Source organism: Phascolarctos cinereus, unplaced genomic scaffold (genome assembly GCF_003287225.1).
Source record: "Phascolarctos cinereus isolate Bilbo 61053 unplaced genomic scaffold, phaCin_HiC Scaffold_4;HRSCAF=312, whole genome shotgun sequence".
Classification (NCBI taxonomy): domain Eukaryota; kingdom Metazoa; phylum Chordata; class Mammalia; order Diprotodontia; family Phascolarctidae; genus Phascolarctos; species Phascolarctos cinereus.
The window spans coordinates 353,507,233-353,534,387 of record NW_027555847.1 but is presented as its reverse complement, the minus strand read 5'-3'; the positions used below and the strand labels follow the sequence as shown (position 1 = coordinate 353,534,387).

The following is a 27,155-nucleotide window of genomic DNA, read 5'->3' as shown; positions in this document are numbered from 1 at the left end:
GCTCTGGAGTCTACCTTGGTTGAAACTGTATGGGCCTACAGGATCACAGACTTCCCTATATCAGGATCTGGAATTTTTCTGCGCTGTACATCCCAAGGAGAGAAAGGATGCTGATAAATTTCCCCAGAGCTATTCTCACCTGGTAGGGCCTGACATAATCTAATGTTCGCAGTGGAGAGGACAGCCAGGGTCCACGGTACCATTAAGTTTTTCTTCAACATAACTTCAAAGTTATGTCCAAATTCACTGACCTCTTGTCTCCCAGGCCTCCAGGCAGTAGGCAGGAAGGTGGTGGTGCTCATCCTTCCTTTTCAAAGAGGACCAATGAAAACATGACAGTATTAACTTGCATGTGAATTGGATTGAAGTGAGCCAGTTACACAAAGTGGTAGGCCTTACTATCTCTTCCAGAGACATCCATGTCCTGACAAAAGTCAGGATGACTGGCAATGACATGCCATTCAGTGGATGACCTTGGAATCTTCAACGTTTAACCAAGATCTAAGTGCTCCACAGCACCTACTTGGTCGCCTTTGTGGCCATTGGAACAAATTGTTCTCATTTGGCCATTTCACCAGGGGAAGTTTTCACATGCTTAGAGTAGACACTCTCCCTAACTCACCAAAGTTTGAGGTCTGTCGGTGACCCTCAACCTGGTTTAGCCAGTCTGCTGAGACAGTGTTACTGGGTAGGAAGGTAAGGAAGTAGGGAGGGAGGCAAACCAAGTAAAGGAGGAGAGAATGCTTGAACAGGTGAAAAGAAGAGAGCAGCTACAACCATATAGATGGCTGGAGAAAATCAGTTGTATGCCATGACCACTTTCTGCAAGTTGGTGGAAGCTGCAACAGAGGAATCCTGCTGACGGTTCTATACACAAGTGAGTCACCTCCATCATCAATGTGGGTTTGAAAAATGGGCTCTCCCTCCTTCAACATCAAATTGGCAGTGTTTTGCAAGTATCCAACAGTGGCTTCTTAGAGGAAAAAAAAAAGCATTCAGCAGTAGAGGATCAGGAAACACCCCCTGCAATTAAACTTACAGGAGCATACAGGCATACCTGAGACATTGCCCGTTGTGTTCCAGACCACCACAATAAAGCAGCTATTGCAATAAAGTGAGTCACATGGATTTTTTTGGTTTCCCATTGCATATAAAAGTTATAATTACACTATAATGTAGTCTAATGGCCTGCTACAACCAATTGCTGACGCAGTTGTGTGCGTGATAGTATTATGTCTTAAAAAATGTACATACCTTAACTTTAAAATATTTTGTTAAAAAAAATGCTAACCATCATCTGCGCCTTCAGTGAGTCAACGATCTTTTTGCTGGTGGAGGGTCTTGCCTCAGTGTTGATGGCTACTGACTGATTGGGGTTGTGGTTGCTGAAGGTTGGGGTGGCTATGATAATTCCTAAAAATAAGACAACAAAGTTTGCTGCATCTATTGACCCTTCCTTTCACATTATGTCTCAGGGAATAGGGAAGCCCAAGGACGGGGAGAGAGATGGGGGAACAGCTGGTCAGTGGAGCACAGTCAGAACACACAATATTTATAAATTAGGTTCACCATCTTATATGGGCATGGTTTGTGGTGCCCCCAAACCATTACAATTGTAACATCAGAGATCACTGATCACACTAAAACATAGATAATGTTAATATGTGGCTTTATAAGTTAATATGCCTCTGTTGTTGTTTATTAGTGTCTGACTTTGTAACCCCATTTTGAGTTTTCTTGGCAGAGAAGCTGAAGTGGTTTGCTATTTCCTTCTCCAGCTCATTTTACAGATGAGGAAACTGAGACAAACAGGGTTATGTAACTTGCTCACAGTCACATAACTAGTAAGTGCCTGAGGTCAGATTTGAACTCAGGTATTTCTGACTTCAAGCCCAGTGCTCCATTCACTATATCACCAAGTGAGTCAATTAGGGAGATATAAAAAGATTGCCTTGTTCCAATGAGAGCCCAGCTGAGATTATGTAACATAAATTTGTAGCAGATACAGTCAGCATGATTTTGTAATTTTTCTCCAGCTTCATTTATTGTATTTTACTAGGTACTGAGTAGGTACTAAATTTTGCAGCTTGCAGTGATGGGTTCCAATTTCTTTTTAACAACTTGAATTTATAGAATGCTTTAAGGCTGTTTCATAGTGAAGAGGTCTAGGGGTTTCGGGGTGCTGGGACCCCAAGATTGCAGTACCGGGCCCTGTCTGAAAGAATTCAACTCAAATGTTCTTCAGCCAGAGGAAAAGTTTATTAGTGATAAAACACTTAGGGCCATGTGACGCCTGTAAGGACGAGCGGGCATAAGAGGTTCTCAGCCTTTTGAGCTTGAGATTCTCAGCCCCGAATGAGGGTCGGGGTAGATCTTATATACTAAAGTGACTAGGGAAGGGTCTGGGAAAATGGTCTGGGAGAGAATTCCCAGAGATTGGAATGTCTAAGAGAGTGAATAGACAATGGGAATAGATAATGAAGGAACTGAAAGATATCTGAATGAGACTAAAAGGTAGGCTAAGGCTTTCAAAGGGAGATGAGGGGCTGGGGCCTGTAGACAAAAGGGGAGCCAGATTCCCTTTGGGGCAAGCGGTGAACTGGGCTTGGGCCACACCCTATCAATAGGACTGTTGCAAGCAATCCTTTTTTAAAATTGAGAAAAACAAGGTCAGAGAAATTAGTGATTTACCCAGGGTCCTATAGCTAGTTTTTGAAGGTAGATCTCATTCTGGCTGTAGTTCAAAGGAATTTTTTTAATTCCATTTTATTTTATTCGGCCTCAGAGCTGAAATGCTAGGAAACAAGTCTATACCTTTATCCATGCAAATAGAACACAGTAACATCATGCTATAAAGAAATATCCCAAATTCACAAGTAAGCAATTCAAAACCACCTTATTTCTATTTCAATTATGTATTATTTGTATGTATTATCCAAAAGTGGAATGTGCTGCTTTAAACTGGTGAGCACCCCATCAATGTAGTCTTTAAGAAGAGGCTGGATGACTATTTGTTGGGGACATTGCTGAGACACTTCATCCTTGAGGGTAAAAAGTTAGTTGGGATGACCCTTAGGTCCTTTCTAACATTAAGCTTCTATCATTCTATGTAATGGGATAATTAGCCTGGCATTTTCCACAACTCTGAAAAGGATTTTCTATGCTTATATAGTTGCCCCTCCCTCCATCATTTTCTCCACTGTCTCTATTCATGAACTTCCCATAGTCCTTCAACTGAGAGTACTAGCTAGTTTGGCTCAAGAATTTGCCCTGTGGAATCAAGTTAATAATCTGTTCTGTAGAGTACAGACCTCCTCTGAGGACATGCTACATACCATGAAGCCCTCTAGCACTTAACTGCTAACATGTGTTTCAGAGCCCATTACAAATTGTTCCACAGTTCAGTATCCAGCTTCTTTCAACATAAGGTATAAGAAATCCATATTTCCATCTGTCTGTGTTTATTCTGAAGCAAGTCTAGACAATGACAAGGACTTCACATTTAATGCCTTTCTTTTTCACATCCCACCTACTTAAGCTAGCTTGATACTTGGAAGCCACTGTACAAGGCTGCTGAGTCTATCTTAATGTTCTTTCACATTTGAAATGATGTCAATACAGAACACAATATCTGACTTCAAAAGAAAGTGATTTAAATTGCATTTTGGAGATTGACATTCACTTAGCTACTTTTTTGTCTATTTTGTTAGATTATCATGAGGAATGCAGACTCTTGGTGTTGGAAGGGGCCTCAGAAGTCAGTTCATTGGGTCAGTCAATAAAAGTTATTAAGCATCCATGCGCCAGCACCCAGTAAGTGCTGGGATGGAAGTATAGATCCCCTCTACAATAACCCCAACAAGTAGTCCCTTACTCAGTTCTGTTAGAACACCTCCAGCAATGGGGAACTCACTACCTCAAATTATGTTAGTGTAGAATTATCACATATTTTTTCCCTTCTTAAAACACTGATCTCACTTAGGAAAATACTGAAGTAATGAAATAAAACAGAACAATGCAGTTACTGCTCAATAAATGAAACCGTAAGAGTGTGCCAGTGTGGAATGGAATGCCTATAAACAGAAGTTTCATGGCCATCTGGTGGGTAGTACTTAAATGCGAGGATGGAAAACATTTAGTTATGCGCTTTCCTAAACAGTATCTAATTTACTAATGGACACAACCCTATGAGCTACTTAATGAAAGCATTATTCCCTTTTCCTGGAAGAAAAAACCCTTTTCAAACTGGCTTTTGACCTCATCACTCAACTGAAAATGTGCACTTAAAACTGCTCATAACTGCCTAATTTTACGGTCTTTTCTCAGTCCTAATTCTTTTCTGTCTGCTTCAGTTGACATTGTGGACATCTTTTTCCTGTCAACTCTATGGGTTTCTGTGACACTACTCTTCCCTGGTTCACCTCCTGACTGCCCCTCCTTTCTTCTTTGCTGGCTTATTGACCATATCATACCCCTTACCTGTGGGGATTTCCCAAGGTTCTGTCCCAGCTACTCTTGTCTACTCCTCTCTACTCTCTCATAACCTTATCAACACCAATGGGTTTCAATAGCATCTGTATGCACTCTTTCAGAATCTACATACCCAGTTCCTTAATTTTTCCCCGAGCTTCAGTCCCAAATCACCACCTAATTGCCTATTGGACATTTCAAAGTGGATGCCCCAAAAAATATTTTAAAAATTCAGCATTGTCTAAAACTGTATCCATCTTTCCCCTTAACCTTTTCAAACTTCCCTAACTCTGTCAAAGACATCACCATTCTTCCAGTGTCCCAGAATCATACCTTGTGTTATCCTAGCCCCTTCACTTTCTCACCCTACACATCAAACCACTTACCAAATCCGGTTTTTACTTCCACTCTCTCAAATCCAACCTCTTCTCTACCCACACCCATCATCTTACTTCAGGCTACTATCACCTCCCATCTAGATTATTGCAACAGCCTTCTTAATTGGTTTTCCTGCCTCAAATCTCTCTCCACTCCAGTCCAAATGACAAATTGTTGCCAAAGGAATTTTCCTTAAGCAGAGATCTGACCATGTAACTCCCATACTCAACCAAATGGGGTGGCTTCCTATCTGCTTGTAGAATAAAATATAAACTCCCCAGTCTTTGAACACTGTTCCCCATCCCACCCACATCCATCCCTAGACTGGAATGTACTTCCTTACTTCAGCCTCTGGGTTGGTTCCACTTTGCCCTTAAGATGCTACTCCAGCCTATTTTCCGTGCATAACCTTTACAGAGCCTCTCCAACTTCTGGTGTCCCCTAATCCCTCCTCACTACCTTGTATTTTTCTTCATTTTATTGTATTAGAAAGTAGCTCTTTGTGAGTAGGGACTGTTTCATTCTTGAATCCCCAGCACCTAACAGTGCCTGGCCCATAATGGGCACTTGATAAGTACTAGTTAAGAGACTGAACCATTTCCCAAGGTTATTCAGTTTTGTAACATAGAGCCCAGGTTTAACTTTAGGTGTTTTGACTCTGACCCCAGGGTTCTGTTTCTACCACACTGTCTTATTTAAAGAATGCCTCTAGGTTGCAAAAATAATTGATGTAGATTAACTCATGCCTGAGGTGGACAACCTAAATACTTGATGAAGAAATTAACACTTTAGAAAGTGACATGCCCAAGGTCTCCGGATGTGCCAAGTCAAGTACAGTACTTTTTCCAAATAACTTCTCTTGGCTTGGATGAATAAAAGACTCATTGGTACCTTCCAATTTAAGAATTCTATGATTCTATGATCTCAAATTTTAGAAACAGATTCAACTAAGGTTGCATGTGACAAATTAAATTGCCTACTAATGCAAAAGTACAAAAAATCTCTTCCTCCTCTCTGCCCCACCCACTCTCCCCTCTTATCTCCACCAAATCAGCCAGGAACCAGTAAAAGAAAATATAAGCAACAAATGCCCAAACTTTGTTAGAGTGTAAGAAAATATATTTATTTACTTTCATGGCAATACTATGGCAAAACTGTTAAATACATGCATATTTTAAAAACAGACATAAGCAACACTTCAAGAGTTAACAGCCAAGCAAACTAGTTTTACATTTACGGTGTCTTAGTAATACATGAGTTAATAGTCTATGCCTTTGCTGTAACCATATTTTCCAACATGATACTAAATCTCACTTTTAAAGTATACATTATTTCCAAATGCTTGTCTACTAATCAGTCAGATTCTCCTATCCTAACTCTACATGGTGCAACAACACAGTTCCAGGAAGAAATCCCTATGTTTGTTACTGATAGAAAACAAGAGATAAAATTTCAAATTCCCATGTAAAGGGTTCTTCATAGGTTTATTCCATGGCTTCCAGATTGGGTGAATCACTTTAACCCATACTGTTTGCATCCTAAATATTTAAGTTCTGATTTTTAAAAGATGTTCCTTTTATTATTAAACATACACTTTTAGATACTGCATACTTCACATGTGATCAGATTTAGAGGTAAATCTGGGGTTAGTTATTACATGAATATAAAAGGTATAGTTTTGAAGCTTATGTTTCTCCCAACCTTCTCTCAACTTGTACTCAGAATATCTTTACAGAACAAATTAGTAAACATGATTTATTAAAATATGTAGCAAACTGAAAATGCTTTAACATATTTAACATTCCCTTTAAAAAAGAAATACATATTCTACATACAACCTTACAAAAGACAAAAAAAAAACCTAAACCTGTTCACAGTATGTGTGTATTTAGTAAACAGCAATTCAGCATAATGCAATTTTGGAAGTGAGAAAGGGGGATTATTTCCTAGATTTATGAGGACTCGTGACTTGATTGTTTAAAGAGAGAGAGAAGTTAAAACAAACAAGCATTTTTTTTGGTGTTCCTTTTCCAAGAATGGCAAGGATACTGTAAGTTAGAAAACCATACTAAAATCTAACAATTGAATATTCTGAAATATGCACTCCAGCTTTGGGTTGTATTGTTGACTGTATTCCTTTAAGAAAAACTTAGAGAAGCAAATTAGACTAGTTTTCTTTGAATCAAGTGTATGATTACTTTTTTTAAAATTCATACTCTTTTTCTTTAAAATAGAATCACAGGCTACAAGATACATAGAGATGTCTCTCTCTTCACAAAAGTACTTTGAATAGACTTTCTTTTTATGTCTTTCCTTCAACTGCATTATTCTTAGTGCTATTCACATTTCTGGCATTTATGTTGGTGGGAATAAAGTTAAAAAAGAACTAAAGGTTTGTGCTATATTAAGAACACGAGTAAAGTACAGGATATCTATTATCAAATTGGGAGGAAACTACTGGTAGAGAAGGGAGCATCTATGAAAATATAAAAAAATAAACTCTATAAAAACTAGTACTCAGTGTTCTTTTTCAATGTTCAACAGCAAAATCATGAATGTAGCCACTTTTAAAAAAAATACCAGATTAGCAATGATTCCTCAGAATAAACATACCGTTTCACCTTTCCAACAAGCCAACAGCAATGTGTTTTTACCACAACAGAATAGTCTGACCTTTTATACAACATGGAATGCTCAGCAAATAGAATAGTGACCTAAAAATTAGGAGTTACCCATTAAAAATGGTATGCATTTTTAAAAGAAGTGCATACAGCATTTGTGCAATATGTAATGAAATTCAACTGGAGATTCAGGAGAGAGTGAAACTAACCACCTTAACTCAACAACCTAACCAAATCATTTTCACTGATATATAGTATATTAAGTTTAAATTATTTTGGTTCTGATTTTAAAAGAATCTTAAAAGACAGAAATCAATGTGATTAACTCAATTAACTTTGTCTCCTTCACATCAATTTGTTGACAAGATAATCTTTTCAGTAATGAAAATGATGAAAATTATTACCACTTCATATTTGGTTGAATTTATTCAACTATAGTTTATTTTTCTAAAAATTGTATTTGTTTCAGCTAGGCACTTTCACAGTAAAAAGACTAATTCAGAGGGTGGTTCTTCTAAGACCACAGTAATAAACTCATCAAAATATTAGGCAGTCAGAATTTGACTTGCATAGGTAAATTTTATTTAAGTTGTGAATATCTAAATTCCAAGTATTATTATTTCAAATATAGAGAGGAAATTATAAAAATTACAACTGATCCAAAGGATGCAATGGAAAGACACATGGTGAGCATAATAAACAGATTACAACATGTAATCAATGACAACATGCCCATAAGAAGCAGCATGAGACATTATCATGGACATGTATGACCAGAAGAGAAGGGGCAAATCATTTATCAAAAATGAGACAAATGCACAGCCCAAATGATGCACTGGTACCCAAGAGACACTAAAGAGAGCAACACAAAAGTCTTTGGTATGTTGGACAGATACTCTATGAAGGATTAATGGGAAAGCAGCTGCAAGAAAGGAACACAAAGAATGAGAAGATAGGGAAATGCTGTAATCAGCATCATTTCACACCAATTACAAAGCATGGAGAGAAATCACCACTACTGGTCTTATGATCAAAACGCTGTTCTAAACACAATAGACCCTGTTATAACACAACTCAACATTATCATATGGAGTCAGATACAATTTTGGTCAAATCAAGTGTTCTGAAACATATTTATATATAATAAAAGCCCAACATCATATGGGCTTATAAAGTGGATATTGGTTTGAATTCCTCAGTAATAGCATTTTTAAAAGGTTTTGTTAATTAGCATGAAACAAGTATCTTTGACAACTATGACAAAGGTACTAACTGAAAACAGGGTAAATAAATTAAAGCACTGATATAATCTAAATTTTTCATGATTACTACTTAAACATGGTATGGTTATAGAGATTAAGAGCTGAATAAGCCAACTTTAAAAAACAATTTCAGAAAATATCCTAAGATTATAGTTTGTAAGAAGAAAGTATATTTTCTCTTCAATATGTTATATATGGAATTTGGATGCAAAAAAAAATAAAAAATAAAGTTTGATGGCAATTCAATATTGGCCCACAAATGAAACTAATGTGACCAGTTTGAAATACATGTTTTAAGGAGAATATTTTACAGAACTGAATAGGTATCTATGTTAAGAAATCATAGCCCATGCTTCTATGTACAAGTTAATATCTTTCCAAAATGTTTTCTGGTTATGGTACATATGTTTTAAGTTGTATGCACATTGTGGCAAAAAGAAACATTCATATTATGCACAGGGTATAACTATAGACACAACAATTCTAGTGGCATTTATGCTTGATCAATATCTCAAAATGATGAAGTGTAAAAAATACAAACAGACCTTTTATATACAACAAATTAGGCAAATTTTAACACGGCTCAGAATAAAAAGCAACAATAAAAAGGCGGATTTTTTTTTTCATTTAGTGCCTCAAATTCAGAGAAATAAAAGAGAAAGACCCTTTCCCTCTCACTTCCAGGAAAAGGTTTAGACTCAGTCCTCAGAGGTATCCATCTAATGGGAGTGGGCCAGGTAATTATGGATCCATGAGTCAACATTCAGTCCACATCCATTGATCCATAGTCTGGAAGACCTCTGGAGTGTGAAGTCAGTTAGTTACATGGGGCCATTTCTACAGCAGATTGAACCCTGCCTTACAGGGCTAGTCCAGACTTTAATGGATCACTTAAGATTACCCCAATGGGAAAGACTTGCTCTAGGCCAAGGTTCAGTCATATATACTTTCTGGGTATCTACATGTCCAGTCTTTCTGTAGCTGTAGGACAAGCATCATTGACCTGGCTCCTCTGTCCTAGATTGATGCTCAATGCTGAATTTCTACATAAATAAAAAAAATTTTTTAACAAAAAAAATTATACAAATTCTAATATGGCTCAAAATAGAAAGCAGCAGTGATTGATTCAGAGTAATCACCCTAATTTATAGAAAGAAAAAAAGTAACAAAATATCTCATTTGAAGCAAATGCCTTAAGGATACAGATTTCTACTGCAGTCTCCAACAGTACCAGTTATAAGAGTCTTCCCTTTAGAAAATGACTAATAGAAAAAAAAATAACCAACCTGAGTATTAAAAGTTAGACTGAGAATTCTTGCTATATACTTTTTTAAAAATTGTATATCTTTTTCAATTAACAAACATCTATTTTCTCTCCCGGTTCTAGTTTTTAATTTGCACAGAGACCAAAAACATATCACATACAATGTTATTCAACTGGAAAGCTATCAATGTCTTCATTTCAATATATTCAAAGATAATTTTAATTTTACCACAGCTTAAATAATTTACACAATATGAAACATATGCTTTGTCTATATCTGTGATTTCATAAGTATAGGGAGCTTCCTTATAAGGAAACTCCCTTTGCCAAAGCAGACCAGCAACTGCTAGCCTTAGAGAGTTGGCTGGGGATGCTGAGAGAGTAAATGATTTGCCCAGGGTCATACAGCCAGTATATGTCGGAGGACGGACCTGAGCCCAGATTTTCCTGACACTGTGGTCAGGCCTGTATATTCACTATGCCTTGCTATCCTTTTGAAATGTATAAAGACAGTTTGATAGCCTGATTGCTTTTTTCCCCCTCTATGGATGGTATGTAATTACCAATTTACCTTAATCCAAAATGGAGTCATGAAGCCTATACTCAAAACCGGCTTCAGACACTCACTAGCTGTGTGATGCCAGGCAAATCACTTAACCTTTGTCTGTTTGGTTTCCTCAACTGCAAAAAAAAAAATCAGGATAATAATAGCACCTATCTCCCAGGGTTGTTGCAAATATCAAATGAAATAACATTTATAAAAGTGTTTTACAAACATGAAACTGCTATATAAATGCTAACTATTACTAATAGGTTGTTTTTCTCTGGTATGCAAAGGAGATTTGTCTGAAAATGTAAAATTTGGGTTACAAATCCAGAAATATTCTAATGCTTTAAATATGTTTCAAAGCATGGTACTATTCAATCAACATGGGCATAAACCTATTATAGTTAACATTTTCTAATGTGAATTGACTTTATGAATAGGTAGTATGGAATCATCTACCAGTTTGAATTAATCAGTTGCTTAAAGTCTCATCTGCCCCAAACTCTTCTAATATCCTGCTATATTACTTCTTACCTGGCCTAAAAATTTCTACTTTAGTATCATTTCTTTTGTTAGAACAAAGAAGACAGGGCAACATTTCCAGGTGAACATTGCTACAATGCACTTCTGTTACTTTAAAGATAGGGAAAAATTTGGGGATGTACTCTTCCCCCATTAGCTCAGATTAGTTCACTATCACCTTGAAATATCGATAGCTTGGCCCTGAAGAAATAAGATACTGTGTACATAAACTGCATTGTAGGCTATGTAATGGTCAGAGTGGGAATCATGGCAAAAGACAGTTGGGTAGTTGTGGCAGAAGCACTGAGTACTTGCCAGGGAGAACAGCACTTAAATGATGAAATGTAAAGAATTTAGAAACTTCATGGGGAGTAAGGCAGAGTGGGAAAAAAGAGGAAGAGAGGGATTGAGAGAGAGAGAAAGCTAAAAAGAGGGTACGCCAAAGAGAAGCATCACCTACTTCACAATTCTGTTTAGGGTTGGCCCTAGGGATTGAAAACCGCATGTGGTCAAAGTTTGAATATGCTACAAATATACTTATTATATCTTACTCTAGCTAAACCAATCAGTTAAAATGAGGGTTTAAAAACATGATCTCTAAATGAAATTTGCTCCTAATTGTGCTATCACTTTCTACAAGATACACTAGGATACTTCAGTCAAGGGTCCAAGTGTACAAACAGAATGTTTCTTTGATAGTAAATAAATAAAAATAAAATTAAATGCCTTCACTCATTCATTTATCAGAGTATTTTAAATATTTGTAACGTAACTATTAAAAGGCAAAATACACACAGGTCTTGAAGGCAGATTAAAAAACACTTTGCAATTTGTAGTTTGACATGAAACTTTTCCAGGAGTCATTTCCTTGAAAGGCAGTTGTTTCTAAAAAATTTGGAGGTTAAAATGATTTTTTATGTTATAAGGGCACTCAAGCTTTTATTATAAGTGATAAAAACAACTGTTTACTTCTGTGATGCTTAACAGAATTAATTCAAATTGAGTTTGAATTTGAAGGCTTTCATCATATTTACTATAAAATAGCCACCAAGTGACTATTTTAAGAAAAAAAATCAGTTCTTTAATTTTTCATCAAAAACAGTAAGTATTCCACTAAGGAGGTGGTACTTGATGATCTATTTAAGAAAAGTAACTATTAGACTACAATTAGGAAATAGATTGCATGCCCGTACTAAACAGCATTATTTTGTGGCTCACTATTTAAAGAGAAAATTCATATAATCATTTCTTCATGGAGAACTAATGCCAATGTTATTACCAGTGGCAGAGATTGGTTTGGCTAGATCTTGCTGATAAGAATAGTCTCAAATGGAAAATTAGTGCAATTAATGCTAAAGCATTACATTTAAGTGTGTGCTTTTGTTCACACATTTATAAAACTGGTACTTTCACAAAATAAATGGCAAGAGTTTGGGTTTGTTTGTACATAATGTCTCAGATATTCAGTCCTAGTGCTACAAATTACTAAAACACACATTAGGGCACCCTATTATAAGTAAGAGTTAAAAATCAAAGGGAAAAGAACCTGCAAAAGCCATATTCAGAAATGTGGCGTACATAAATCAGTGTTATACTCATTTTCCAAGTTTGTGCCCCTGAGTCAACAATTTGATAACCACTATATAGTAGGCACAGAGACCTAGTTATCAAACAAGAAACTAAAATAGCGGCTGCTACATTTTAAAAATATGTTAATTACAGAGAAAAATGGTCTCATGTTACTTGATCTGTGCTTAGCTTTTATCTAGATTTGAACAAATTTCAGTTAAATAATTCTCTGTTAATCTGAATATCTGCACGTTTTTTCCCTCTGCCTCCAATTTCAAACACTCTGGTTGGGATTCAATAATGTATCTATAACAAGAAGTGATTAGTGAATGAATGTAAAAACAGTTTGGGTATTTTCTAAAGTATTAAGCAATAATTAATTTGAAAATGCTACTTGACAGTAGAGTAAGTGAGGCTTCTTTGGCTGGAATCACAAATAGATCCAAATCCAGTATCTTGGATCACATGAATCGAATTACTGGGTTGCTAGACTTTGGCTTTTAGACTACAGTAAAACAACATTAACACTTTCAGTGTAACTTACATGTGGTAAAGTTCATCTCACTAAAAATACACTCCGCTGGAGGCTCCTAGAATAACCAGTGCTGCTGTTATTACAAGCCCAGAGTCAGAGCTTACTGAGATGGTAGACTGATGCCACACGACACTATCGCTAATCATTCGGTTTGTTCTGAAAAAAATGTGTAAATGACCACCCTCCATTAGAAGATTTCGGTGATTCGTCATCCTTTGGGGGAATCAAGAACTGCCGAGAATTAACTGAACATGGGCTTCCAAAGGACACAGTTTCACTGTTGCTGTCTATAGACCGAGGGGAGTCTGGAGAGTCCAAGTTCCAGGCAGTGACATGTGTCTGAGGTCTGTAACCTGCAGCTTTCTCTAAGCCATCTGCTGCAATCATGTTCTCCACAGTAGAAGTAACTGGCAGGTGCATTTGTGGCTTATAGCCTGCTCCTCCCACAGAGTCCTTCTCTAGTTCTTCCTCTGGTTTTGCCTGAGGTTGATACATTGATTGAATATCAATGTAAATGACTTGTGAAGAGCCTCCAGCTTCCTCCCCTCCAGCACTTGCTATCTCCTCCTCAATGATTGGTGGACAGTAGGAGACAACCACATGGTTTTCAGGCTCAGCATCAGAACCTTCTTCAGGACCATCAGCGACCGGGGACTTGATCTCAGTATCCTCCTCTATTTTAGGAGCTGCTGATCTCGTTTCCACGACTTCCACATTATTAGGAGTGCAAGGATTCATTTCCAGCGTTTTCAGAGTACTGCTTCCCTGCAAAGGGAAAAACACTGCATGAGAACAGAAGACTCAAACAGGTGTCACACACACCTGTTTTATATTAGCTCATTTTCTAACTGTAACCTGATCACAAAAACTTGTTTCATATATTTTCTGTTATATATTTTAACAAAATCACAAGATTTTTTCCCCCAATCTACTTTTTGCTTTTTATTCAGTCATGTCCAACTCTTCGTGACCCCATGGACCATAGCATGCCAATACAGTCCATGAGGTTTTCTTGACAAAGACACTGGAGTGGTTTGCCATTTCCTTCTCCATTGGTTTAAGGCAAAGAGAGGTTAAATGACTTGCCCAGGGTCACCCAGCTAGTGAGCGTCTGAGACTGGATTTGAACTCAAGTCTTCCTGACTTCAGGCCCAGAGCTCTATTCACTGAGCCATCTAGCTGCCTCCTACTTTTTGCTTACCAATTATAAATAAATCAGTGAAAGAAAAAAATAGATTAGAATACAAAGGAATCTTTTAAACCTCATAACTTGAGATGACTAAATGTATTATTTAACATTTCAGACAGAAAATTTTCAGGTTGACATGCAACTTTAGTTATCTTCCTCCTAAACTTACTTAAAAATAACGAGAAGGAAGCTATCATGTTACGGATAAACTAGAAAACAAGGCATTTTAAAATCTTTAAAAAGAGACAAATATTACCTCACAGATGCTTTTATGGAACTGCAATGCCTTACTATTTTCTGGATTTGGAATATCAGGATAGAAAGTTTCTTTAATCCTTAAAAAAATAAAGGAAGCATGATTGAAGAATAAGCTTTTATAAAGATTACAAGTCTACCAATAAGAAAATTAGATAACAGAAATTAATATTTTAGTATCTTCATTTTTAGTTTCTTCATATGAACTACTTCAGTAATAGAATATTCATTGGTAGCAGATCTGTGCATGCATTTTTTTCCTGGACATTCAATTATACATATGTGTGTGTATGTGTGTGTGTGTGTGTGTGTGTGTGTTGTAATTATGGAGTTCCTAAATTGGAAGTATATGCATACTGTAAATGCAGGGCTCTAGATTAAACCATGTCTGGCCTTCTCCAGGTCATAGTGACAATACATATGATAATGAAAAAGATATTTGTTAGCTGCTTGAACAATTCAGGACCTTACTGTTCTCCAGTTACAGAAGGAAAAACTACTCTGCCCTCATCAGATTTCAATCGGACAACCACCTTCCATATTGCTAGAGCTAGAGAGTGTCCAGATAAGGGCAACTAGGATCATCAAAGACCCTGAGATTTCTTCATGTATGCACTGGATTAGATGGATGCGGAAGTTGCTTCTAATTTTCAGATTCAATGATAATTAAATGAGCTGCCTCAGGAGTTATCAAGTTAGCTGAAACTGCAGATCTTTAAGGAAAGGATAGAAAGGAAGATCACTTTTCAGGGATGCTGTAGAAATGATCTGTGCTTTCTGGTATGAAGGGAACAAGAGTTGGACCAAAGGATCTCTGAGAGTGCCTTCTAATTCAGCTTCAGTGCTGCATTACATTTTATTTATAGGCGAGGTGCATGTTATAGTGAATTATGTTCTATAGTGGGTGATATTAGAAAGAGGCCTCAGCACATTAGAAGCCATGATTTCAGGAAAGGGGTGTCTTTTATATTATCAGGAAGTGGTAAGATCAAAGCCAAAATAGACTAAAGCCAAATATTTCTCAAGAATATGAAAGAGGAAAATGAAATTTATCACTGTTTTTTAAAAAAACAAATTAAACTTAAAATTTCACATTAATTTTTCAAACTCCAAGAGTGCTAGACAGTATGGTATGGTGAAAAATGCCCTGGAGTTGGCCTTAGGTTTAAATCCAGACTCTTTACTAGTTAGGTATTCATGAGATACAATTTCCTGATCTGCAAAATAGGAATAATAATAGCTGTGACTAATTCAAAAGATTATGAGAATAAAATGAGATAATATATGTAAAGTGTTTTGTAAACCTTAGAAGTGCTTTCTAATTATCATTTATAAGCTAAAGTGATGGTATTTATTTCTCCTTTTAGCAATCTACTAATACAATACTGGAAACCAATGATTTTATAATTAACAGTGAAAATTATATAACCAAATTATTAGTAGAGAGACCCAAAAACAGCCTGTCTAAAAATGTAAAAACTTTTTCCCTAATAAGTGGCATTTTTGTCTATTTTATCAATTATACAATCATATCAACTTAGGGACCTTTCCAAATATAAGTTCTATGATTCTATGCCATCATTCAGTTCCATTAATGCAAAGATTTTACTCAGTTTTACAATACTCTTAGGAAATGGAATTTTGCACACCCAACTCCCAAACAAACAATACTACCCATGAGTACAAAAACATCGTTCAATGTATCTATGCATATGTATTACCATTCTCTTTTACGATAACAAAGAATACTGGTTACCACTCCAACAAAGACAGCCACTGCCACAGGGATGAGAATGGCAATAATTAATCCCTCAGCTGAAAAAGAGAATGTTACAGATTATTAGTTGCCATTTTTATTAGTCCAAAATACAAGTAAAAAATTTATGGTTAAGGAACAAATTAGAAGATGAAAATATTTACCACTTCTAACTGACCAAATTATTGTGGAATGAAATTAAATATACTGTCTATTCATTAAATTTTGGGGTCATTATAGTCATAGTTTTCTAGTTAGAAGTTGTAGGTAAGCACCAGGAGGAAGTAGGGACCACTTCAGTGTTCATCAGAGAGCTGAGAGTCGCACTACAATATACTGAAGACTAGTTCAACCATCCCAGGTGCCACCTTTCTACTTTTTCTCCCAAAGAATTGCTCCTTTTTTCCCCCCTGAACGCAGTGGACAGGGCATCTGCTGGACAGGCTTACGTGAATCAATGGGTGATAAAATTTGAGAATCAATGCTGTAGCCTATAACATTTTTAATGTTAACATCTAGTTAAACATAATAAGCATCAAATGAAATCTTTCAGTTCTGACCTCTACAGCATAAGTATCAAACTTGCTGCCTTGCACTCCCAGAACTGGCCAAATCAGAATAAAAAATGTAATTGGGAAATATTAAACAATAAAAATACAATATAGATAATGTTAATTTGTGCTTTTCTAAGTCAATAAAAAGCCTTTGAGGATCCTTTCTATTTTTTATACCACTTCCCTAGAACACACAGGACAATCAATTTAGTTTGAAAGAGTAACCAAAAAAAAAAAGATATTTTCTTACCACTATACCCCAACTAAAATCAGACTGTAAACTTGAAATTGTCTCCCCCAAAGCATTCCAGAACTACCTTGAACTTCATTAAGAGATTTCTATTACTACATTTCAAGATTTACTAGTAATATAAAAATATGTGCAGAAAACATTGCTATTAATAAAAATAAATTTAACTTACAATTTTCCTTTGTAACCACATACATGGCCTTTCCTGGACCTATTCCACCATCTGTGTAAGCCTGCAAGAGCAGATGGTAGCCTGTTTTTCCTTGAAGATCGACAATTCTTAATGTTTTCTGTGTTATGTCAGTAATATTCTTAACTTTTACATCAGAACGTCCTGTTTTTGAAATAAATATACAAATAATTCATAATCACTTCATGTTTAGTATTTTTTAAATGACAATATAAACTGGAAAACAGTGTGTTCTGAGTTATACTTGTAATACTTCAATCAATAGTAAATAACTCTAATCCATGATCTGGGTGGACATTATCATAACTATTATTCTTACAGATCTTGTTCTACTACTTTATTTGGTGATCTCATAAGCTCTCATGGATTTAATTACCATTTCTATGCTGAGTATTCTCAAATCTAAGAGGTATCTTATATTCAACATGTCCAAAACCAAACTCATTATCTTCGCCTTCTCCTACTTTCCCTGTTACTGCTAAGGGCAACACCATCCTCCCAGTCCCCAGGCTCACAACCTAGAAGTCATCTAGGATTTCTCACTATCTCTCACCCCCATATCCAATCTGCTGCCAAAAACTGTCAATTTCACCTTTGCAGCATCCCTGGTTCTATAAGCCCCTTCTCTCCTCTGACAGTCATCCCTCTAATGCAGACCCTCACCACCTCATGCAGGGACTGCTCCTAGAGTCTGCAGCGGGTGGGGGGGTTCTGCCTCCTTCAAGTTTCTTCCCACTTCAGTGATTTTCCTAAAGCACACGTCCAACCAGTAACTCCAGCGGTTCCCTATCACCCCTAGGACCAAATACAAAATCCTCTGCTTGGCATTCAAACTCTTCATAATCTATCCCTCTCCTACCTTTCCAGTCATCTCACACCTTACTGCCCAATACTTACTCTTCAATCCAGTGACACTGGCCTCCTTGCTGTTCCGTGAATAAGACACTTCATCTCTCAGTTCTGAGCACTTTCTCTGGCTGTCCCCCATGCCTGGAATGCTCTTTCTCCTCATCCCCACCTGCTGCCCTTCCTTGGCTTCTTTTATGCCCCAATTAATATCTCATCTTCCACAGGAAACATCTCAACCTCTCTTAATTCTAGTGCCTTCCTTCTCTTAATTATTTCCTATGTAACTTGTATATAGTTTGTATGTGCATATTTGTTGTCTCTCCATTAGATTGTGAGCTTTTTGAAGGAAGGGACTAATTTTTTTTTGGTATCTCCAGCACTTAGCACAGTACTGACATAAAATAGGCCTTTAAATAAATATTTATTGACTGACTGTTAGCAACCTCTTTGTAAGATACTAATCCCAAGGTGTGAATGGATTGGTAATAAAATGCAATCTAGCTGGGAAATTTATGGTCTCTGAAGGTTTTGCTAAAATACCCATTTTTAGATCTATTAAATCTGATTAGTTTTCTCTGATTATATGTGTGTGTGTGTATATATATATATATATATATATATATATATATATATATATATATATACACATATATCTCAGTATTCTCATTCCTAACCTCACAATAATTAGGAGAATGTGAAACGAGTGGGAAACAAATTTATTCTACTATAAATTTTATTTCCTTTTTTCAAATGAGAGACCAAAGACAGAAGATACATGACTGTTATATGAATTAAATGCAAAAGAAACAAGAGCTTCTGGATTGCTGATGTGGTCAAAGTTTAGAAAAAATTCTGCTAAACTTTAATGACATTTGGACACACAATTTGTGAACTGATCATTTAGAAGATGTTTAAATTAACTGACAGTATGAAGGGGGAAATTTGTCATTGACCAAAACAAAGGAAAAATGAAATGAGTTGGACTTGAGCAAATTATATCGTTAAACTAATGCTTTCAAAATATATCATGGAAGAGTATTACCAACAGTGCTAAAACTGAATTTGTTCCAAATATATTTACTTAAGATATGGAAAAATTATTGAAATGGATTATTATTTTGTGTGCCCTTCTGAATATTTTCTTTGGTGTACATTTAAAAATGACTTATCATTAATTTGCCCTCCATCGCAATAAATATACATAAGATTTTTCCATCATAAACTGATATTTTCCTCATGATTAGATTTTTCTCCTATTTATCAGAAAACAATTTCTATTAGTAGCTAATTTAATCAGTTTGTGTCCAGACTCAAATCTCTAAATTTCATTTATATAAAAAGACTGAAAATGCAAGGCTATGAAATGCTTTGATCCCCTGCAAAGCATATTTCTTTCAAAGTTTTTGCTCTTGAAGCAAGGCTTTTTTTTTTTTTTTGCCAAGTCATCCCTATAATACAATAATTTGATGGCAACTGCTCTGGGCTAAGTGATCTAAAAAAAACAACTCTGAGATTCTCAGAAACATCTGGTGTTAGCAAGGAAGCCCCATCACCCTTCTATCTAGGCATCAATTAACCAACAAGCATTTAAAGTACTCTGTGCCAAGCATTGTGCTAGGCACTATAGATAAAAATACAAAAATAAAAAGAGTACCTTTCCTCAAAAAGCTTATATTCTATTGGCATCTTGGGAAGGGATGAGATTGGCTGCCTGGCAATAGTGTTCTTCTTTCTACTTAAAACCACCATCTCCAGTCCACACAAGAACCACAGTTCAGTGCTTTGTCTAGCTCCACAAGATTACAAGGCACCACCCCATCAATGTTATCAAGCCATTGTGAGAAGAAAGTGCCAAACACACACACACACACTCTCACTCTCTCTCTCTCTCTCTCTCTCTCTCTCTCTCTCTCATTCCCCTTAGTAAATGTGAAATGCAACAGTGAGTGGTAAGCATCCTCACAAGTATAATTTACCTTTTCTCCCATATTCCTTCTATTGATAACTCTAATAGTGAAAACAAGAACTCCAATTTTTAAAAATTACTTTTATTTAAGTTCATTAACTTAAATCAATCTAAGAAATGCTCAAGGTTTTAAACTCATTCTCTAGAGCCCAAGCTCTTTGAGGGCAAGAACTGTCTTTTGCCTTTCTTTGTATTCCCTGGGTTGACATAATGCCTGGCACACAGTAGGAGCTGAATGAATGCTGACTGACTGACCAATTCATGTCCAGGAATCTGGGGCAAGTCCAGTTCTTTGTAGAAGCTTTAATACACAAATGTGCTCATGATGAAAGCAAGGTAAGCTTCCAAGTTCATACAGGTCATTCTTAACCATGATGCTAACTGGATGTTTTTGCAACATGAACAGCTCTGTAACAAATAATGAACTAGAAACAACTTCACCTTTCTGAACACAGGCTTCATTTTCTGTAAAAATATGTGTTTGCAATGGGTGAATTGCTAAGGTTCCTCCTTTCAGCTTTTACTGTAGTATCCTTTGACCATGATTCTAAGACTGCTTGATTCTTAGGCTTGCCGTAGCATTACCATAATCATATCAATTCATACAATCAATTAATTAACAAGTATTTATTAACTACCTACTATGTATCTAGTCAGACAACAGAATGATGCCTCCCCTATAACCTTAGACACAAACTCTGTAAAAGGCTACACATCCTCTTTTTTACATATTACATTAAAATGTAAATAATAGTAATTATAAGAATTGCTTTGTTTCCTTGCTTAGTGACAACAACAAACTTTAGAATATCATTATCTAAAGCAACATCGAAAATTTTCAGATAATACTTCTTTTTTTGGTAGATAAGGAAACTCATAGGAAATTTTCAGCTTGAAAAATGAGAATCTATTTACCTGATTCCAAACCCTGGATTTTAGAAGTGCCTTTCTCCCCTTTTTCAAAGTAAAATAAATATCCTCTTAAAAATCCTCTAAGGTCTTCAACAGGAATATCTTCCCATTTTACTAATATTGAATCTGCAGAGGTGTCTTCCACAGTAAAATTTGGTGCAACGCTTGGAGCTATTGAAAGAAATTGTCAACAACTAAGGATATTTTATTAAGACTGAAATTTTACCAAGTAATTATGAGTCATAGTTCATAAAGCTTCATCACAGCCTTAAAAAAGAAATTCAACAAATACACTTTTGCACTTAACAGTGAAACTCATTCTAAAGAGTCATACTCATACAAAGTCCTCTTTACTGAGAAAAGTAGTACTTAAATCCCTTTATTTCTTTGAACTGAATATTTCAATTTCTGAAATACAGGTCTTAATATTATTATATATTTATTACAATTTTCCATGTGATATTTTGTCATGCTGAGGTTTCATTTTACTTTAAAATCTAAATTATCTAATAATTCAAATTGTGAGACATGAATGTAATGGACTATTATTCCATCATAGGAAATATGAATGCAGAAAAGCATGGGAATACCTGTAAATTGATGCAAAGTGAAGTAAACAGAACCAAGAAAACATACACAATGCATACAACAATGTAAATGGAAAAACAAAACAAAGCAAAACTGTACATTGTGTAATTAAAATGACAAAGCCTAGTTCCCCAAAAGATGAGAATATGTGTCTCCTTTCCTTCTTTGCAGGGGTGGACAGGGTTATGGATATGGAACACTGCATCTACTGTCAGATTTGATTAATGCATTGGTTAGCTTTATTAATTGCCTTTTTCCTCTTTCTTTTTTATTCTTTGTTTAAGGCATGACTTTCTGGATAAGGAGATATACTTGGAAATAAACATGGTATAAAAACAAAATACGCAAGTAAAATAAAAAAAATTAACTTACCCAGCTCTTCTGTATATCCAACTACTGAACGCAATAATTGATATTTCTGATTTTTGCAGCCATAAAGGAAAAAGTTATAGCGTGTTCCAGATCGAAAATTATCTATAAAGAATACTATATTCAGTAAAATTTAAAAATAACCCTCTGATACAAATATCTACTTGAGAAACACGTAATTTGCAACAAATTTTACAATTAAGACTATCCTTTAAAAACTAGCTTAAAAATTTATTCCATCTATTCAAAGGAAATATAAATTAGCCCTACTTGAAAAGTCACTACTTCTAGGACTATATTAGAAATTTAAATTCATAAAACTGTTTATACATATTAAAATTAATTTGGAAATCTGATGTCTAGAGACAACTACAATAACCAAAGTGACCAGACATATTACATGAGAAAGTCCTAGACTTTAAACTTCTTTAACCTTAAGATCAAACCATTCAGAACTTCTCCTAGATTTTGCCTAGGGTTTTTGATCAGTTTATTAGTCTACCTGAAGACTCTATTCCCACCCCCAACCCCTATGCCTCTCTGAAGTAGCAAATTTCTTTGCTACAACCAAAATGGCAATTTCTGACTCTCAGCAAGGTGGGAAATACCACTCCTGCTGTCATTCTCCTTTAAAGGTAGCACTAAATTTCAGTCAAATGAATTTCCAACATTCAGGGGCTAGTTCAAATCCCAACTCCACCACAAAGCCTTCTTTGACTACTTCAGACCACTTTATTTTCCCTTTGAAATCCTATGGCAGATAGTTATCACAGAGATTAGCATTTAAAGGTCATTTGTTTCATGTGAACTAGGTTAGTTTCTTCAATTAGTTGATAAACTCCATGAGAGAAGGAATCTTTAACGCTTCTGCTAGTCACAAAGAAAGGATTCAGTATCTCTTGTTGGGTAGTTGGTTTTTTCCCTTTCAGAAGACAAGGGGTAAGAGAAGAGAGGGCAAGCAGAAGGAATCTGGAAGCCAGAAGAAGAGTAAGCATGGGTGGGTAGATCACTCTCTGGCAATAGGATGAACACTGACCCTTCATGATAAATGGTAGGCAGAGACTCAGATAAGAGTCAGTCCAAAAAAACTGAACTACTGGCAATAGGGGGATGGGTAGATGGAATAACGTCCAGAGAAAGAAGTGGCTTTGTACAGAGCCTATTAGTCCATGTTAGATCAAATGGAAGGAGTAGGGCTCTGTATTGTTGTTCTTATCTCACTGTTCATCCTATGCTATATGTTTTGAATGTCCACTACTTGGGAACTTTTTGGGGGTGGGTGGAAGGAAATTAGAAGTGACATACATCATCCCCTATATCAAGCAAACTTGTGTTTAAAAAGGCCTTGAAAGTAAGAATATTTAATTTTAACCAACATTTTGAAATTTTCCTTCCCAAAGACAAAATTTGAAGAACTTAAATTTCAGCTTTTATTCAACTCTTTAAGAGTGAATAGCAATTATTCAATTCTTTGAAAGGAGGGAGTTATTATGGCATTCTACAAACAGTGAGAATCCATAATGTGCCACCATCATCCTTCCAAAACCTTGTGCTTACTCCTTACTATCTTACAGTGAAAGTACACAGATTTGGGGAATGTATTTTAGCAGACAGAATAGAAATGCTCAGAGGAAAACCTGTGAGAACACAGAAGTCCAGAAAGATTGCAACAAAAAGGTCATCTGCCAGGGGATAAGAATGTAAGTCCCATGCTGCCTCTTTTATATGCTTCTATCCTAACCATTGTGTACACAGCCATACTGGCGATGATATCATTAGGGCTCTATCTTGAAGACTTGTTTCATTTCTAAACATTCATCCTTATTTTACTATCCCTCTGTATCCTCCTACTTACTTACTTGGAGTTTACTTCAGCTATCATCCACTGTCTCTAAAATTGCTGTTATAAATCTCCAATGACCCTACATACAGTATATAAGAATAATTTAAATACATTAGAAATCCCTTTACAGAATTACATTAGTCAAAGTTAAAAAAATGTTAATTTTCTTTTTATACTCATTAGCTGAGCAAAAATCTAATACACAAAATCAGTCAATATGAAACCAATGAAACAATTATTCATCTAGGTTTTACTCTCATCTATGTACATTTTAAATTGGAAACTGTGACTACTACTAATTTTTAAAGAATTTTAGTTGAAAGAAATGACTTTTACCGTATTCTATGAGTGCTCCAGTACTATTTGCAGGGAATTTTTTCCAGTCAATGAGGCAGGGTTCAGATCGAGTTGAGTTACACCATTTTATAACATAGTCACAAGTCATGTTGGGATCATAATTCCAGTGAAATAACATACCACTTCCTATTCCAACAATCTGCTCTACTTTGAGGTTTCTACAAAAAGGCAAGTTATAAAGAGACGTTATTGTCTTCAAAATACAAGTCAGATCCTATAAAAACAGATTTTTTTTAGGGATAGTACAAATTACTTTATGTATTGGAATTTTGTTAAATTAGATTATTTCCAACTAAGCTTCTGGAGTGGGGAAATATTTTTGGTTTGGTATGATTTTTGTTATTAAAAAAACTCATAATAATATTTGACAAAATTGCTCATAACAAAGACTGCAATTGTTTCAATCACTACCCTCAGGTGGCTGAAAATTATTTCATTTCACAGTGACTTTTAGATCTGTCATCATCAAGGAATAGTTTTGCCCTCTTTCTGATCTCCATAATACAACAGTACACTGTCAAGTGAACGAGTTCTGGTTTTGAAAAAATGATTCAAAGACAAGTTAGATGAAGGTGGGGGAGGGAAAGAATCAAGTAGGACTCAGAAAACTGGATATATTAAAATCAAGGATTTATGGCATATAAATTAAAGTAGTTTGACATTTTATAAATAATTTACCAAAGGTTAGTTTATACACTGGTTGTCTGGCAATTAGATAGCATTTTCCCGTAGAAACATTATATTATAAACAGTAACTAGGTTTTTCAGGCCAACAAATAAAAACCTATATAATCCATGACATGCCTTAAAAACAAAACAAAAATCTTTTCTAACTATGACACTGTGGTGTGTGAGTTACTTGGGATGTGCAATTAGCTTGATATGGTTTCATCCTGTGTCAGCAATGATCATTCATGTACCAGTTTAGTTTGGGATATGTCGAATTTAAAATGTCTATGGGACATCCAGTTTCAGATATTCAAGAGATAGTTGGAGATGTGAGAATGAAGGTCAATTGAGAGATTATGGCTGGGTAAGTAGACCTGAGAATCATCTGTATAGAGATGATAATTCAATCTATGAGAACTGAGAAGAAAGCCCAGCACAGAGGCTTGGAGGACACCCAATGTTAATGGGCATGATAGTAAAGGAAGAGAATTAAGTAAGATATTGGCTACACAAAAATTTTATGAAAATACTACACTGAACCGAGTAAGAACAGGTTTGAATTCAGGCTGGTGGTGGGAAGTTGATTGGAAATAAACAATTTTTGCTATGTTTGACTCTGTTTTCCCTTCCTTATTCTGCCCTCCCCCTAACCCATGGAATCCATGGAAAGGAGCTTACGAAGGAATTATATGGAATCAGCAACATTAGACATCTTTAAGAAGAAAATAAGTGTCTGTTCTGGATGATTCACTTTCCTGAACATCTGTGCTAGACTAGATGGACAATTTCTCTTCTAGCTCTACTAAGTCCTTCATAAGAAACAAAAACAGCATAAAACATGGCCCTGGATTTCAGAAAGTTTATAATACATGAGAAGACAAACTATATATCAATACTAACAAAGGAAAACTATGAAATATAATCCTAGGCAGAAGCTAATTCAAACAGTTACTCACATATTATCTTTTCCAGGTCAAAATTACTATCTCCCTTCATGTGTTCTCTCGGTGAACTCTCCCTGGTTTCTATCTCTACGCTATTCTTTATGTGATTTTTATTTATCTCTTAGGTCCACTTTGCTTTCTCCACTCCTGCTTAACCTTCCTTTTACAAGCACCAGCCAAAGAACACAATAAAGCTGCAAGTGAAGAGAAAGTGACTGCTTCTAAAAAACTAAGAAAGGCTGTAAATGCTCATAGCTGGAAGGGTATCTGAAAGATTATCAACCATTTTCAAGTTTGTTGGGCTTCATGATCATGAAGTTTATTAACCCCTTCATTGTTTACAGCTAGGTCACGTGATTTGTTTTTCCTGGTCTTGGATATGGACAGGAATTGTCTCCCACTGGGCCGAGGTGGATGGAAGAGGGATCATTTCTGAAGTGGGAGTTAGGCGATCCTAATATCATGACTAGCAAGGACAAAAGAGAGGAGACAGTAAGCAACAGCTTGACTCAATTTGAGTAACAGAGAATCCAGGTTACATGAATAATCCAGAATGAAGATGATCCACCTACAAATAACCAGGAGTTTACTATAAATTAATTTTAATGGAGGAGGGAAGGAGAAGAAGCAAATAAGCTGTATAATTCATCATATTTTTTTAAAATAAAAAATTATAGGAAATGAACTTAAACTGAAGGACGTGAGCCCTACATTAGGTATAAGAAATACTTTGCTGACAGCAAAGTGCATTAAATGTTCTTCCTGGATGCTCTGGAGCCTTGGAGAATCTATCCTTGGCTATCTCAAAGAATAGTTAGTTGTCTACTAGGTCTCATGATAAATATGGTCCTATCTGGTTGCAGGGAGATGAACTAGAGCAGAGAGGTCAAAATATATCTGGGAAATGTTAAACAAACAAATAAAAACACAATACAACATAGTTGTTAATTTGTGATTTTTACTAAGTCAGTATGTAGTCCATAGGGAGCTTTTCCTATCTGAGTTTGGAAGACCGAACCAGAGGATCTCTTGAGCATTAGGATTTTATATATGAAAATCAAATCTGTATATAAATTATCAAGATATTTCTGTTCTTTCAGTAATTCTCATTAGGCAAAGCAGAACGCAATTATATATAGAAGTTATTTCATAAGGTAGGATGCTTTGAGACAATATTAATGAGTCCTGTTTCTCACTATAGATTAGAAATATTTTCATTCATTATTTTTAATAAAGAATCTCACTAGGACTGTCCCAGGAATATGCTGACAGTTTTACCATGGAGAAGAGAATTAT

General features: G+C 35.7%; 1 protein-coding gene across 1 annotated transcript in view; it reads right to left on the bottom strand.

The window, feature by feature from the left end:
* Positions 1–5,945: 5,945 nt before the first annotated feature.
* The window catches only part of LIFR (LIF receptor subunit alpha), an 80,560-nt gene continuing 59,350 nt past the window's right edge, over positions 5,946–27,155 (bottom strand). The window contains exons 14-20 of the mRNA XM_020996049.2: positions 24,226–24,404; positions 22,050–22,151; positions 21,093–21,260; positions 17,345–17,506; positions 16,334–16,427; positions 14,614–14,692; positions 5,946–13,933 (exon numbers count right to left, since the gene is read on the bottom strand). Of these exons, the coding sequence (XP_020851708.1) occupies positions 13,307–13,933; positions 14,614–14,692; positions 16,334–16,427; positions 17,345–17,506; positions 21,093–21,260; positions 22,050–22,151; positions 24,226–24,404 (1,411 nt within the window). The 3' untranslated portion in view covers positions 5,946–13,306. The remainder of the gene's footprint in view (positions 13,934–14,613; positions 14,693–16,333; positions 16,428–17,344; positions 17,507–21,092; positions 21,261–22,049; positions 22,152–24,225; positions 24,405–27,155) is intronic.